Raw genomic sequence first — 16197 nt, forward strand, 5'->3', positions numbered from 1 at the left:
CGTAAAGTTCACTGTGGACTTTTCTGTCCCAGAGTTACCTGTTTACTTGATTGAGGGTAGCCAAATGATTCCATCCCTAAAACATTTTTTAACGAAATCTCTAGAATACTAGGGACAGAGAATGTCATGACATCAATTTCTCTATTTCCTCAGCTATCGCAGAATGTTTTACTCAGCAGTAGCGACTGGGTGACTCTTTGGTTACTAGATAATCTTGTCTTTTTTTTCTGTTAGCCAGACCCTAAAGGAGAACACACAAGTGGGGGTGTGCGGGGATCGGCTTCAGAGTCTTAACCTCTTTTCTCTCTCTTTCTCTCTCCTAGGCCGTCGAAATCATGGAAGTAGCTCACGGCAAAGACCATCCATACATTTCTGAGATCAAGCAGGAAATTGAAAGCCACTGAAACAATGCCAACATAGTAGTTTTTATTTTAATGCTAGCGAAGAAACCTTCAAAGATTTGAGTATTTCAAATCATGTGCATCTCTCCAGCATTTCTGTAAAATCTTTGCAATGAAAACAGTTTGCACTTTGACCTTTCTCGTGGCTTACTTGGAGTTGGTCTTAATCTTTAACCTTCATATCAAATTCATTTTTGAATGCTTTTTTTTTCCCTAAGAAATAATGGCCTGGTTTCATGTATTATACTTTGGACAGGTTGAGTTTTAAAGAATGCCATTATTTTTCCCTTCATGCCTATTAGAGTGTTCTGAACAAACATGAATGATGAAAGAGAATAAAAAAAAAAAAGGTAATAGTATTTGAAGTCTGTGTTTTCTTCTGTCTGTGGGGCAGGTTTCAAAGAGGTAAGGGCGGAAGTCACACCTGTCCTGCCTCCGTGGGGAGCCCCGGGCTCCCGCAGCAGGCTGCCAGGAGGTCTTCAGCCTGCAGTTGCTTTCAGGGGGTAGGTGCCTGTGGAGGAAGAAGGAGAGAAGGTGCAAGAAGGGAATAAAGGTATCTGTGGGGGAGAACGGTCCGCTTCCTGGCAGGAGTGTGTGTCAGTTTGAATTCTTCTGTCTGGTACCCGGTCTCCCTTTAGGGCATGAAGATGCTCTGTGTGTGCTTCGCTCACTGCCTGAAAGCATCTCTCATTCTGTTACTTGTTCTGTGGAGGTCTCTCCTTGTCTGGCGACACTCTAGGGAAAGCTCAAGAAGGAAAAACATTTTTTCCTTACCAACTCTGTGTTGTTGAGCAAACACTGTTCTCTCCCCACACCGCCAGCAGCAGCCCAGCTTCCCCAGAGCCTGGAAGGTAGCAACCTGGGGATTGTTTGTTAGCAACCGCTGCAGAAAAGCAGGGGCTGGGGACCAGGCGAGCTCTGGAGCCCGGGAGATGTTCCTCCTCGTCCAAAGAGAGGAACTTTTCCATTAGGTGATAATTACAGCCCGATGGGGTTTACAGTTCAGCTTTCTAACCGATAGCTCGACCAGCTGTCAATCTGTTATCCTTCATCTCAACACACCCACGCACATCTCTCACACACAGTTCACTGCACACGCAGTGGATCCAGCGGGCAGGAAGCACGCTCTTGTCCAGAGACATGCAGCGAGATGTTTATTGAGCATCTACTATATACAAAGCACTCTGAATAGCTCTCTGAGTACAGAGTGATGAATATAGATGGCATCATTTTGGCTCCGGGGAGTTTAGTGTTTTAAGAATGCAGATTTACTCTAGCTAAGCCTAAAATAAGCTGAGCCCACCATCTCTAGGTTTTCTATGGGTAAGAAAGTAATACTTTTTAATAAATTTAACATAATGCAAATGTATCTCCCTTGCTGGTCCCCGTCCCCAGAGGAAACCACTGTACAGTTTGCATGTGGGGTCCCAACTTTTCCTATGCCCGTATAATCTATTATATAAATAGATTTAGAGAAACAAAGGCAGAATATGGTACTGACATATTATTTTTGTAATCTTGTCTGTCTTAATGACAAGAACCTCTTTCATTTCAGCATTTACAGATTCGCTTCATTCTTTTTAGAGGCTGAACATCACACCGGATGTGCACGTGATAATTTACTAAGCCTTTCTCCTATTTATGGACATGTGGTTTTTCCAGTTTGCTGTTATTATAATAAACAATGCCACAATGAACAATCTTAGATAAATAACTTTGCTGACGTGGGGTAGCATTTTGGGACATAGATTCCTAGAAGTGGAATTTCAGGGTTAAGTAGTGTAAACATTTATTTGAATAAATATGGCCACAGTTCCTTTAAAAAAAAAATTATATCAGTACCAGTAGGATATATTATTTGTAGTATTTGTTTTCCTCTGCCCTCTCAACACAGTAATATTTTTAAGTTTTTTTTTTTTGCCAGTCTATTGTGTGAAATATTTTGTTTTATGTGCATTTATTAATGAGATTGGGACTTTTTCATATACTTAGGAATTGTATTTCTTCTGCGAGTTATTTGTGGTAGTTACCTATTTTGCTATTTGTATCTTTCATAATAATTTATAAGAGCTCAATGTATATTTATATTGGGATATTAGCTCTTTGTCATGTACTGAAAATATTTTCCCCCTGGTTGTCCATTAAACTTTTTCACAACATTGGCTAAACCAAAGCAGAATTTTTTCACCTTTAAATGAAGACCAGAAATAAAACTATGTATTTTAGTCTTCGATCTGTCTAGAATTGTTTTATTAGAAAGAGATGTGATTGTACTCTTTAAAATTTTTAAATTTTGCTATTGCTGGCTACTTATGCCAGCATTATTTATTGAATGATTTATTTTCCCCTGCTGATTTGAAATGTTCTCAATATCATTCGCATAAGACTTAGGTTTACTTCTGCACTATTTCAGTCTATTGATCCGTCTATTCCTATGCCAATAAAATACTCTTTGTGTACTGCAAACCTTTTAGTATCTAGCAGAGCTAATATCCTGTGTTCTCTTGAATTTTTCTGGCCATCCTCCCAATGCTTAACCCTCCAAACTGTTTGAGAGTCATTTGGCCAAGTCCTCTACTGGCCTTTCCCCACCTGCCCGCCCCGCAGAAGTGCTGTTGTGATATTAGAATTGCTTTGGAGATGGTGATATCCAGAGAACTGACCTCTTTCTTCATAATGTCTTTCTACCTGAAAATGTGGCCAGTTTGTCAGTTTGTCTATGTTTTGCCTCAAAGGGGTTTAGTTTATACAGGTCCTACGCATTCATCTTAATTCCTAGATTTTTTGTTTCTATAGATACTGAGTGAGCACTTTTCTTCCATTATATTTAACTATAAGCCTGATGTGTTCTCCCATTGATTTTTATTAAAGAAAATGTAAGATCACAAAAGACATGTTTGATCCTGTTTTCATCATTTTATGGCATATTTATGTGTATATATATTTTTTGTATTTATCTATTGCTTTTTTTCCTTAAAAAATAAAATTTCTTTCCCATCTCTGCTAGTAGTCTATTTGGAGATAAACAGGTCTACTAATGGTTACTGTTTTCTAGGTTATAAGACTATTTTTTCTGTTTGTCAAAGAAATAAATGGAGTCTACTTACTCAGTCTATGGAAGATAAAATTAATGTGTATTCTACTTTACTTCTCTCCATTTTCATTGGCTTTGTCTATAATCACTTTTTTTTTCACATTATGCGGCTTTTCTTTCAAGAACTGTAATTGTTTTGTTACCACAGTCAACACATACACAAAATTGTCTGTCGAATGAGATTTATCTTTCATATCTGTCACCCAGAGTGGCTTTGGTATTCTCCCTGTCATAATGTGAATGACTCCTTCCTTATATAGTGGTAATTGTGAATAGGTTACTTGTGGAAGGGGTGACATTGCCCTGTTACTGATCAAAGATAAAGTATCCGCCCTCATCACCAGGGGTCACGCTGTACGTCTATGACCGCTGTCGAGCTGAAACATATACGGGATTGGGGAGCCACCTTTAAAGCTAGAGATGAGCTGTGTCGTTAATAAAAGTAAAAGCCAAAAACAAGAATTTGGGTCTTCTCTAGCAACCTAGTGGCTGTCTTTTCCAGGTCAGCAGTTTGGGGTCTAAGTAAATGACAGCTGGGGGAAGGGACTTGGCGCTTAATAAGGGTCATCACTGCGTCTGTGAGAAGAATCCATTTCTGTGTATTCTTCACTTCGTCTGCCTGGTGATCACTGGTTTCAGGTTGTTTTCTAACAATGACAACTTGGGAAATGTCAAACTAATTCTTCGGTATGATCAAGTCATACAGGAATGACAAGTGGAAAGAAATAAATGGGCTTTAGAAAAGCAGATGTTCCCAGGCACTTGTGCCGACGGAAATGATCCTACAAGTAAGAGATAAATGCTTTCAACTAATGCAAACATACATAGTACAGAAGAGAGAAAATTCAACTGTTTTCTCTGAAAAAAAAAAAAAAGACTTTATTGCATATGTAAATCAATAGATATCTTTTACAAAAAAAAAAAAAAAAGGTTAGAATAAAGATCTCACATTTGTAAAGGCACATATGAAACATTTTACAGCAATGACCAGGGCAGTGAGAACAATGAACGATACTCAACTAGGACCAGTATCTAAATAAGACTTTATAAAAACCGATAGGAAACAGTGCAAAAAATACTGTCAAAAGTCAGTTTTATATACCTCTTAACTGTGTATAAAACTGCCAAGCATAAGCTTATTTACTGATATTTAAAAAAGCACATAGACTAGCATGCATAATTTAAGGCTTTTAATATCGTTAAATTGAGAGGGCGTCTGTAACAAAGTAGAGTTGATATGAATATTGGTAAATCACTCCCCAGCTTAGGGAATGTCCAATAAACTCACTCCCTCTCTCCTTACGAGTTTGCAGCAGAGACTGGATTTCCATCTTGCAAGGCAGCCAGTGGCCACCTGAGGATAAGGATGTGTTCTCAGAATCCCAAGTCCCAACCTGGAATGCATTTCTCACAGCGACGGCCTAACAGGTGGTTCAATTTCCAGGTCAGCCCACAACAGCGAACTGGCTCTGGCTGCCACAACCCTCCATTTCAGCTGCGCTGGGAGCAGCTGGCTTCCGGGGCTGACCAGAGAACCTTGAGAATCTACTGTTTTCTAAGCTGAGGACTTGTCTGTACATCGTTTTGATATGAAATCTATTAAATGTCCACTGTTTTGAATGATAACATAAATTGCAACGTTTTATAAAACACAGAACAAGGAAAGCATCAAAATACTGAATTAGCATAATAATAGCTCAGTGAAACAAACTAGATTAACCTGTTATTAATGTAACACGTTACACACGGTTATATGTTTAAGTCATCTGCATATGTAAACTTTTTTTTCCATTTTAAGAATCCTCAATTGAGTTAGTCCACTATCAAAGGAACAAAGGACATACATAGGAAGTCATCTCTGATGAAGAGTAACCTTAGCTCTGAAAGGATAAGGTTAACAGATTTTTAAGATTCCAAACAGTGGCAAGAAAGTTTAGTCAAAGGGAACTGACATAACGTTATACAATGTCAAATAAAAAAAAAAAAAAGGCTCTGAATTTACAGCTTTCAATTCTAGGTTGAAGGTATTTATTAGCTAAACTGCAGTTGGGGGAGGTGGGAGGCCCCTGAGAAATGCTAAGACCGCCCAGCACCCCTGCTGAGAGCCACCCCAGCTAAATTCTTGGCAGGATTCCTGAGATTTTAGCAAAATAGTTCCACCCCAAGGCACACAAAGGCCCCAACCCAATCTTTTCAGCTTTCTCCTAGAAAGCTTTTGTCAGGTGAGAAGGCATTTGTGTTTCCCTGGAGGAGGCGGGAGGCGGCGGCTGCTGGGGAAGAAAGAGGAGGATAAGCTACAAATTGGATCAACAGCTTACCCTGCCCCTCCCTAGATAACAGAACTGGTCACAATACCACCTGTGAAGGTTCCTGGGAAGCCCAGAGCGTCCCTTGTTCCACAGAAACCAGTTTGTGCAAAGAGCCTTTGATGAAGGAAGACTGTTCAAGAGGAAGCTAGAAACGAATTAATCTGACTGCACGGGACACTCTGCCAAATGCGGCCACTGGGAAGCTACGTTAACATCACCTTGAAGTAAACAACAACTACTGTTGCAATCGTCATTTTAAACAAGACTGATCATGGAATCCATCTTTTCTTTCATCTCTTCTAGCACTGAGTGAGGGTCCAAAAGGACAAAAGAGTGGGCAAGGGCAGCGTCCCGGCTGCTGACAGCTTCTGGTTCTTTCCATCTGCCAGATCTTACTCTTCGAAGCTCTATCAGCTCTAAAAATTCAAATCAGATTTCTTAATCACATCGTTTGGAGAGGTTTAAGCGTCATTCTTTATGACTAGATTTAACTGTTTTTGTAGGGGTCGCACTAAAAGGGTAGAGAAAATGGGGGGAAAAATGCCGATGAGAGCTGACCCATCGAGCAAATGAAAAACAAGGAAAGGCCAGCACAGCCCCAGTGAACGAGGGGCCCTTGGGACGAAGAAGGTGACGTCACACAACAGCCCCTCCTCCCGTGAGACACGAAACAGCTGAGGTCACTGCGCGGACATCCTCCCAGTTTGGTGCCCTGATTATAATAAACATGACTCGCCACAAAGGGGAATTCACTCCACAGGCCCGTGGGACGGCAGGAAAGAGGACTCGAGATGCACGGGGCTGTGACCGCTAACCCTGGGAGCCACGTGGACGAGCAGAAACCCCTCCGTGAGTAAGGCTGCAAGGAGAGGGCCAGCAGTGAGCGAGGGGAGGCGGTGTGCCCGAGCCGCAAAGCCAGGCAGCTGTCGGAATCCACGACCTCAAGCTACATGGCGACAGCGAGGACGCGGTTTAAGGCCGTGAGCAAGGGGCAAGCACGCGCCGACACCCCGACAATGCAGCCCTGTCTTTCCGAGGGGCGCCCCCTCAGGCTTTCCATCCTCCTGGCCTCGCGGAAAGGGGGTCAGGGAGTGGGAGAGACATTTCAGAGTTGAGGGTATTATTTGTGAATCAATGCAAGTTTTGACAGCAACTTCGGGGCTGATCTAGAAACCCTTCCTCCTCCTCTCCCCATTCACGGCTCCTCTCTGGGCAGCGTTTGGCGCTTTGTGGAAAGAATGACCCTGGTGGCCCAAAACGCAGCAGACGGAACCGGAGACGTTCCACGCAGCTGCGTATCACTCGGGCTGCACATCGGCTCTCGCCCTCCCGCCTTGTAACTTCACATCCTTGAATTTATTTTTAAAACGGGAGGGCTGGCCGAAGCTCTGGATGGGGAACTGATTGATGCACATCCTCCCCCTCACGGCACCAAACCACAGCACACCGTCCAGTCTCATGAAACCCACTGATGCCGGACCCTCAGTGCCAGGCTCGTGGACATCTTAACAGAGAACTCTGCAGCTGGGCCTTGAGGAAGAAGATACAGCTAATGTGAAGCCGGTAAAGAAAGGGAGTCGGCTGCATAAAAATGCTCACCCACCTGAGTTTGGAATGGAAAAACCGAAGCTGAGAGCAGGAAGGATAAAGGCTGAGCATTAGGCGAGCTGGCTGCTGGATTTCACGGGACCCCCTGACTAACGGTGACTAACGGGGCAGCACATTTGGGTTGGAAGAATTTCACTGGACGCACACTCACGTTGCAACCCAGGCATGTTGCTGCTACTTTCAACAGATGCATCAGGAAGGCCTTTTGCCCCCAAACATCTTAGAAATTGAGGCAAAGGTAAGAGCCATTCTGCTTCCTTGCTCAGAGTTCAAAGGAAAGTGTCAAACACAACTGAACATCTTAGAGATGTTTACCCTACAGGGCCAACTTATATGTCACCCAAAAAGCTGTGGGTCTCTGGAAAACATGTGATGTCCACGGAAAACCCAAAGTCCTCCATTTGGAAGCTGTGCTGGATGGGCTGTTATTTTGCCCACAAGAAGAAATCAATCAGAGCATGACGAGTATCTGGCAAAAACCACAGGCAACAATAGAAAACGGCAGCAGCAGAACCTTTGCTAAGAGAAGCTGCAGTCTCATGAAGGGCAGACAGTGATTATCCGGTGCTTCTGGAAATTTCTTACTCTAGGAGTCCCAGTATTCCTGACCCCGAGGCAGAATAAAGGGCACATCGGCTCCAGCGTGGGGCTGACCCGATGCCACTCGTGGAGGCCGAGCTCCCTGGCACATATCCTAGAAGGGCCCTGCACCTTGCCCCACCTCAAGTGACTGACATATCTCCTCAAAAGAAATCAAGAACTGTACTCGCTTTCCCCGTCAAACACACCACTGGATGTGGGGGAAGAGAGATTAGAAAGTATGTTGTTTTCTGCGGGAGGACGCCTCCAGTGCGCCGGCACCAGCCTGCATAACCTCTGGGCTGAGGTCAGCTACTACAGATCATACCTCAAGAATGGGTAGTGGCTGAAGGCCCCACAGTGACGGTCAGCTCCGCCTGTCAGCATCAACAGGGTACTAACATGTCTGCAAAGAGTGACTTCCAAGCCCCACAAGATGGCCCACTCGCCGAGTGCAGCAAGGGTCACCAGAGCAAGGCAGCACGTTCACACAAAGAGCCGCCGCACACGCTTTCGTGTTCATGGGGACTTGTTTGGAGACATGACACACGGTGACATAACTGTGTCAGAGGGGTGAAAAACTGTGCGTGTCAGGTCGATCCACGTAAATTTTCTGTCAGTGTAAACAGAACATGGTCCAAACTAATTTCATATGGGTCGACCTAAACTCAGCTGGAAAAGCTAAGAAAAGTAGGAGGCTGGATGAAAATGCTGACCTACTGTACCCACTGGAGTTTATAACTGAACCACGAAAGCTGAGTGGGCGGCATAAAGGTTGAGTACTGGCCAGGCCAGCAGTCAAGTTCCACCGCAGAGCCCAGAAAGACCCTGCATCCGGGCTGATGGAGGAAGGGGCCAGAGATGGCCACGTGACTCTTTGGCAAATAGCGACAGATGACCGAGTCAAAAAAAATTAGTTCCTCTTCTCAATCCAAGGCTACAAAGGTTATAAAAAGTAATATCCTAGTTAGCCTCCTCGAAAGCTCATCACTCCATAAATTCCATGCGGAGGAGCTCTCTCACCTTCCCCGATCTGTCTCCCTCTAAGCGAGACGGGCTCTGTCCTCTTTATTCGCCTACAAAGGAATGGACACTTCACATCCGTCTCCAATGCAGCCCAATCCTCCTTTACTTCCAGTCCAGGTGAGTATGAGTGGAAATGCCACCAGCGACTCGTACTGAAAGGGGGTGTCTCCTCCGGGCTTACGGAAACCAACATGGCTCGCAGGCTCAGCTCCGCTCCAGGGTGAAGACGCCAAACTCTGCCCCCACGATCCGGTGACCACGGCATGAGGATGAGTGCGGGTGAGGCCTCCATGTGAGCGCGGACAGAAGAGACACGACGTTTCAGCCAGAGAACTTCAAAACCGGACGCCTGATGGCGTGTGATGGTTTTGTTATGAGATGGGGGTTTTAATTTTCCTCCATTTTTAATTTTCCCCCTTCAAACCCAAAGTGCAGCAACAGACCCCAACAGCTCCGGCTTCAGACTTGATACATCATCAGGAACTCATTCCAAAAAGCTCTAACTAGATAACTAATTTAATACACTTTGCTTCAAGGTTTATTCCTTGGCTTGCTTCCCAGATATAAAGTATCTCTGGGCAATTATTATGCAGATGCCACTGAAAGGACTTTAAATGTCTGCTGCTAATTTAACAGGAGACTCGCTGGCATTTGCCCTGAGATGTGAAAAGGAATGCGAAATGTGCTCAAAGACCAGAAGCATTTTGTTTTTAAAAAGGAAAGATGTGGAAGAACTTTTAAACCTTGTCCTTTGGGTTTCAACACAAACTTTGGCTAGGAAATTGGATAGTAAGCGTCCTACTTCCCCGCACTTTGTGCATTAATTAATATTTCCACAGCAGGAGGCGGCGACAGCGGACGGGCTGAAGGGAGAACCATGAGTGATGAGCTCAAAGAGACGGCAGAGAGATCTACACACCGGCCGCGTGAGACATTCCAACAGTGCCCACGCCGCGGCCTGAGGGACCGAAGAGAAATACAATAAAGCAGTCAAATGCGGACCAACTGTTCAACACATCCTCACAGCAGAGCATCCCGAGGACGGATGGTCTCGAAGGAAAGGAAGCAGATACCTCCTCCCCTGTCAACGACCTGAGTTCTGAGTGTCTTGCGGCCAGGGTTGTGAGTTCTGTTCCACAGGAAGCACACGCCATGCTAATGGCTTTCTTTTTCAGAACACGCACCACAATCCCGGAATCTACAGAGCTCAGCTGACGTTACTACATTCCTTGCCTGATTCTTCTGACCTTGGAGCGGCGGACAGACGGCCCTCCGTGACGAGATGCTCCGAGTCTCAATAATTAAGAATAATCATGGCAACAGCTGGCCACACGCGAAGCGGAGTCGGTTCGTATGCCCACGTAGTTCATGGGAACCGCGCCCACACCTGTCTGTGGATATGTGGATGCTCTTCTTTCTGGTTCACTGGATGCCATTCTTTGTATTTTCAGCTCAGAAGAAGACAAATCAAAAACAAACAAACCAAACAAAAAACAACAGCTGTGGAGGAAGGCGTGGGGGAACACCACGGTAATCAGGTCTAAGAATAAAACCATGATTTACAAGTTGCGTTCAAGAAAAACTAGCAAGAGGGAAAGTGAGTGGAACCTGATGTATCACGTGCTAATCTCAGAAATTCAGGAGGACGGTGGCCAGTGACGGCGCAGGAAGAGACCAGCTGAGGCCGAGCTTCGCACTGACGCCGCGTGAACAGCACAGGCGACCACGGCGGGTTTATGGAGCCCAGCACAGGCCTCTGCGCGAGACGAATCCCACCATCTCCCACCACGCGGGCCCAGGTCTGCACTCCAGGACCTGAGCGGGCCTAGCTCCGCCCTCACAGACCAAAGCCCGGAGAGGACACCAGCACTGCGGGGTCACGCTTGGTGCGGCTCCTGGCCAGGTGCCAAAACGCCCCATAAATCAGCTTCCCCAACTGTTTCTTTTATAACATTTCCAATGGCTTAGCGACTGATGCAAAGACAAAACATACCCAGCACCTCGACCTCCAGGCCTCCGACCAGCACACATATCATATTTAAATACAGTATCGAAGGCCTTACTGTCTCCTATTTCTCCTCACTCTGGTCCATTCTCTTCTCTCAGTCAGTCAAGGGCCTCGCTGCACAGCCCACCTGGCCCGGGTCTCAAAGGCTGCCAACCTGGGGCCCACCGAGCAAATGGGGGAGAAGCCCCCAGGCCGAGAACAAGGGGTGGTCGAGAAAGGCCCCCTCATTCAGCCCGGGCGATGGCCTTGTCCCTAACTCCAGGCTGGGGGAGGGGAAGGAGTCTGCTGAGGTGAGGACAGAAAGGAAGGTAGAAATCTGTCCATCAAGGCTCATGAGCACAAAACATAAGAGCTGTGTTTTTTTTTTCCTTCAGGAAAGGGTCTTGGTCCTTATCTTTATATTTTAGGATGAGCTCATTTTCTTGCCATCTCTAATTTGGACATATGCGATTAAGCGGATGAATTTCAGGGCTGGTTATAAATCTGGCTTCGGCTTCACAGAGATGGGTTCCCTTATGTCCCTGTCCCCCAGATGATCACCAGGCAACTTCCTCTAGTGTTACAATGCAGATCAGTCAAAATGTGGTTCAAATGATGAGTACTACATTACTGTAAAAACTGCATTACAGTGATTCACAAAAGTTACTCCAAAGGGGAAAAAAATAAATTATCTCATATAAAATAACGCATGATGTTTATGAATAATCTTGGCCCCCATCTTCCGGGAGCCTGTGGCCTGCCGGCTCCGGCCATCCGCACCCCACTAGGGGGGAGCAGAGTTGGGGGTTAAATGAGTCTGGAGTTTTGGAGAAACTGGATGAGGACTTGGTAGACGAACTTGTACTGGGCGATGGTCTGGATCATGAACATCCTCTGCTCCCTGAGGAGCCTCAGCATCATAGGCACTTCCACCTTCTGCAAAAAAAAAATAAACAAACAAAGAGAAAAAAGCATAAGACCCTGAGATGGGGAGCTTGCCTCGAGTCACCCCTCACTCCCTCATCCAGGAAGTACGTCCTCGCTGCCCATGTGCAGGTACAAGGGAAAGCAAAGGATTCAGCCCCGTCTAGGTTTTCCCAGCCACTGAGAACCTGGTTGACAGGTACAATCGACGTGCTCCTTTAAATGCAGACCACTGTGTTAGGAGAAACGGAGAGGCTGAAGTTAAACCCAAAACTGGTACCCTCAACTCCATCCCGGCCCAGCAGCAGGGCTTAAGACATCTCTCGGTCTCGGCTTCTTCACCTGTAAATAAGGACAGTGCTGTCTCTGTCTAATAGCTGTGTCACCCCGCCCAAGTCCGTGACACTTCCTCGGCAATAGCATGCGGTGATGATTAGTGCCCACCTCCCAGGATCACATGAAGAAATGCACCTCAAGCATTTAGCACAGAGAGTTCTTAATAACGACTACTCGTTATCATCTTACCAATGTTAATGAAACGGGAACAATCATGCCCATCGTGCTACCTCGAAGGACCACGGCCATGGCCGAGTGAGATAATTTACGTGTAAAGCTTTAGGAAGCACAGTGGTCAAAACGCACTCTCCGACCATCAGGCGTGTTCAGAGTGAAAGCCTTTAAGAACATCGAGCAGAAATGAGACTGCCTATGGGTGACGTCTTCGAGAACACAGAACTGTGGTCCATGAGAGAATTACCACGGTGGCCCGCCGGTGTTTGCGCAGACCAGGGGCTGTCCTGGTGTCCCCTCGCTTGCATCATTTCCACCCTCCTGGACCAGCCGGGGCGGAAGCACCACCAAGCCAACGCCGCCACCGTGGCCTCGGCACACGTCCCAGGCAAATGGCCACGCCCACGAAGCTGCCACGGGCTGAGCAAGCCTTTCGAGTAAAGTAAGAAAAGCTCGGCTGTCTGCGTTTTTTAATTTTACTTTCAAAAGTCATTGCGGTTGGTTCCAAACTTTGTGTAGCTCTGATACACCCACCACCTGCCATTCTGACTGGTCGCAGGTCTCCAAAACCAGTCAAGGAACGCACACCACAGACTTCAGAAAGAAAAAGCGCTTGATAGCAAAGAAAGCTAAAAGACACGTGAATCCTCAGATTATTAATCAAAATAAAGACCCTAGACCATAAACTTCTGATGGTAACTAGTGGGGCTTTGCCTAAACTATATTCTAAAGTGACCGATATTTGAGGCAGATGGGGTATGAGGGGTCAGACACATGGTGATAGAAAGAAATCTGACTATGGGCAGCGAACACACAATGCAAAATACATATGACTTACTGTTAATTGTACACCTGAAACTTACTGGATTTCGTTAACCAATGTCACCATAAAAAGATAAAAAATAAAGTGACCGATATCGTGATATACAACCTAGAGCCACCAATTAATAATGAACTTAATTAACATAACATTCGATAAGCTCTACTCTGTGTTGGGCACTGAAGATACAAGGCTAGACTAAGGCCGCTCTCCTCCCGGACTCATCGGAGGCTGTGACAGAGACACAGGGTCCCACAGGCATGAAGCCCCAGGTCCGGCTTCATCTGCATCACCCGCCGCCCCCCGCTTCCTGGGTGTGGGATGTGGACACATTCCTTCGTCGACCTGTGCCTCGGTTTCTCTTAGTTACACAAGGCACTAACGACACCTTTCTCAGAGAGTGTCGTGAAGGTGACCGTAGTTGCAAGGCGCTTGGAACAGTGTTGGCGCAGAGTGAACATTAAACACAGGTTGGCTGCTATGCTCCTATTTTCATTGTCATCATCGTGGCCTTCACCTCCACCGTGCCACCTCGACCCCCATCTCCTCCACCTCCGCTGGCATGTCCACCGCGAGCATTACCATCTCAATGGCCTGCGACACTTGGCTTCAAGGACAGGATGTGACTGGATAAGGGGCAGGTTGGAAACAAGACAAAGAAGGTTCCCTGGTCCTCGATGAAGAGAGTACAGACTGCCTTGAGGATTCACTCCCAGGGGCTCTCATGTCCCTTGTCCCTAACTCAGGGAATCAGGCGGCAGTTGATGCTTGCTCAGTCTTGCTCAGAAGTCATTTTTCCCTCGCTCCTCCACAAGGAGGGATAACTTATTCAGAAAAGCAGCAAGATCCACATGTCTTGCTATTTGGCTAGTGATTACCTGGTCTTTTGTAAGGAGCTAACCTAGGCAGACAGCTAAATCCAGGGGGCCGAGTGACTATTGCAAACCATGAAACTAGTGCTTTCTGAAAGAGACGTGTGGGTGTCACGATGTTACAGTGAACGTTTTAGTGACCAAAAGCAAGGGACACAAAGAGGCTTCTCGAGCAACCTGGGAGAGCCCCCTCCAATCCCCACCTCACTGTGACCTGACCCAACTGTAAGCATCTTAGTTCCAAGAAAAAAAGGAGGCATTTCACTGACAAAATTAAAACTGTACGGATTATAGAATAACGCATAAAGTTGGTTAGTCCAGAAGCCATAGAAAGAAGGCCGGAAAGTTTAGACAGGAGAAAAATGAAGCACACAACGTCGTATATTTGTCGAAATCTTTGCTTAAAAAACAAATGAACAAACTAAACACGTTCTACTCTTCTCTCAACATAAGGGTTTGAATCTCACCAGCCAGGCCTGGAGCAGAACAAAGTGGAGACATTTTTTTTCTCCCTCATCATCTACCAATAGCAATAACGGGAAACAGGGCAGATAAGGCTTGCTATATTTGTGCCGGGGAAGGGAAGTCAAAAATATGAGTCATCTGGCTATCTTTGAATATCAATGGGAACAGAAGTCCTTTTTGGACCGACCACGTTCAGGCAAAGAATGTTTTGGCGTGCAACTGGGCACTGAGGAAATCCGCTATGTTTGGACACACCAGGGAGAACGCAACCACCCCGAGCCCTCGTCAAGCCCGCGCGAGGCCCCAGCGGCCGGAGCCCTCGCTCTGCGCCATGCTGGCCCCGGCATGTCACGTTCCACGGGGCCCGTGACATCTGGTGATCGATGAGCCTTCATGTCATCGCATTACTGAGGCTTGGCCTTTGATGGGTCTCCAAAGAGCGCAGAACAGAACAGAACGAGCCTTCATGCCAGACAAGACGGACGGAACAGCTTCTCAAGCTGGAGGGGAGGAAGGGGTACAGAGGAGGAGCGCAGGGGGGATGGAGAAAAGAAGGGGACTCTGGCCAAGGAAGTGACAGGCGCGGGGCGCACAAGGCGGCTAAGTGGCAAGGGGATGACAAAGCCTTGCTCCTCCTCCCTCGGAACCCACAGGTGCCCCCAGCGGAGCCCGGGTGCCCTGGCCACATGCGGGACTTCGTCTCAGTCCGTCTTCCCGGCACGGGGTGGATCTGGGACTGCGTGGCGAGCCAGTTACTACTCTCCTAGAGTCGTCTAGTAGTGACAGGGAAGCAAACGAGGGACCTCATGTGAGACAAAAGGCAAAAAACTCACAGAAGGTAATGAAAAAAAAAGTCTGTTGCTAGTCTCAACTGCTTCCAGGAGGGGCATTTTGCTCATCAATAGAATGCTCGTTTTTTCTCAACAATAGGCCACACTTGACCGAACCCCAGTTCTACATTTTTAGCATCACAAACATGCATGTATACAGACTGAGAGTTTCCAAAATCAACTTTCTACAGGTAGGGAGTTTAAAAATTCTTTGAATATGATTAAACTTAACATTTACTGTTTTCCCAGAAGTTACAAGATAACAAACTTCATGGGGCAATAATCTGATTTTCAAACCGCCGATGCTATTAAAAAAATATGTATATTATCATATAAATTCCTTCGCAGAATGTGCATTATAACATTTCCCAATTTAAAAATGGCTGAACAACTCTGAAAGTTTCCTTTGATTTCTCCAAGCTGTATGATTTGGAAAATGAACAAGAATCAAATGACACTTGGCATCTGGAGGCAGAGCGAAAACAGGAAATAATTTGGGGCCAGGAGGGAAAAGATCACCTTTCTCATTTTGGCGCCGACTACTCAGGAGCCACGTGGCACTGGACAAGTCACAAAACTGTTTGTGGGCCTCAGTCTCCCTGTCTGTAAAGCAGGAAGACGGCCACGTGCCCAGGTCCTCTGCGCGCCTGCTATGAAGACCCCAACTAAAAAATAAAAGTGAAAGCCATTTAAAGCCCCCGTGTAAATCAAAGGCAGATGAGCTGATCTTTAGACTGGATGGCTGTGGTCTCACCTCCACGAAATCGAAAGC

At 46.2% G+C, this 16197-nt stretch overlaps 2 protein-coding genes across 4 annotated transcripts in view; one reads left to right on the forward strand and one right to left on the reverse strand.

The window, feature by feature from the left end:
• The window catches only part of SMYD2 (SET and MYND domain containing 2), a 49277-nt gene extending 46974 nt beyond the window's left edge, over positions 1-2303 (forward strand). Inside the window, exon 12 of the mRNA XM_016166504.2 lies at positions 324-2303. Coding sequence (XP_016021990.1) covers positions 324-404 — 81 coding nt within the window. The 3' untranslated portion in view covers positions 405-2303. The remainder of the gene's footprint in view (positions 1-323) is intronic.
• A 2367-nt stretch (positions 2304-4670) lies between these two features.
• The window catches only part of PTPN14 (protein tyrosine phosphatase non-receptor type 14), a 146968-nt gene continuing 135441 nt past the window's right edge, over positions 4671-16197 (reverse strand). For all 3 annotated transcript variants that reach the window (XM_016166469.2, XM_016166468.2, XM_036234498.1), the window contains one exon: positions 4671-11940. In XM_016166469.2, the coding sequence (XP_016021955.2) occupies positions 11812-11940 (129 nt within the window). In that variant the 3' untranslated portion in view covers positions 4671-11811. The remainder of the gene's footprint in view (positions 11941-16197) is intronic.

The sequence above is a fragment of the Rousettus aegyptiacus genome, unplaced genomic scaffold (genome assembly GCF_014176215.1).
Source record: "Rousettus aegyptiacus isolate mRouAeg1 unplaced genomic scaffold, mRouAeg1.p scaffold_m13_p_17, whole genome shotgun sequence".
NCBI lineage: Eukaryota > Metazoa > Chordata > Mammalia > Chiroptera > Pteropodidae > Rousettus > Rousettus aegyptiacus.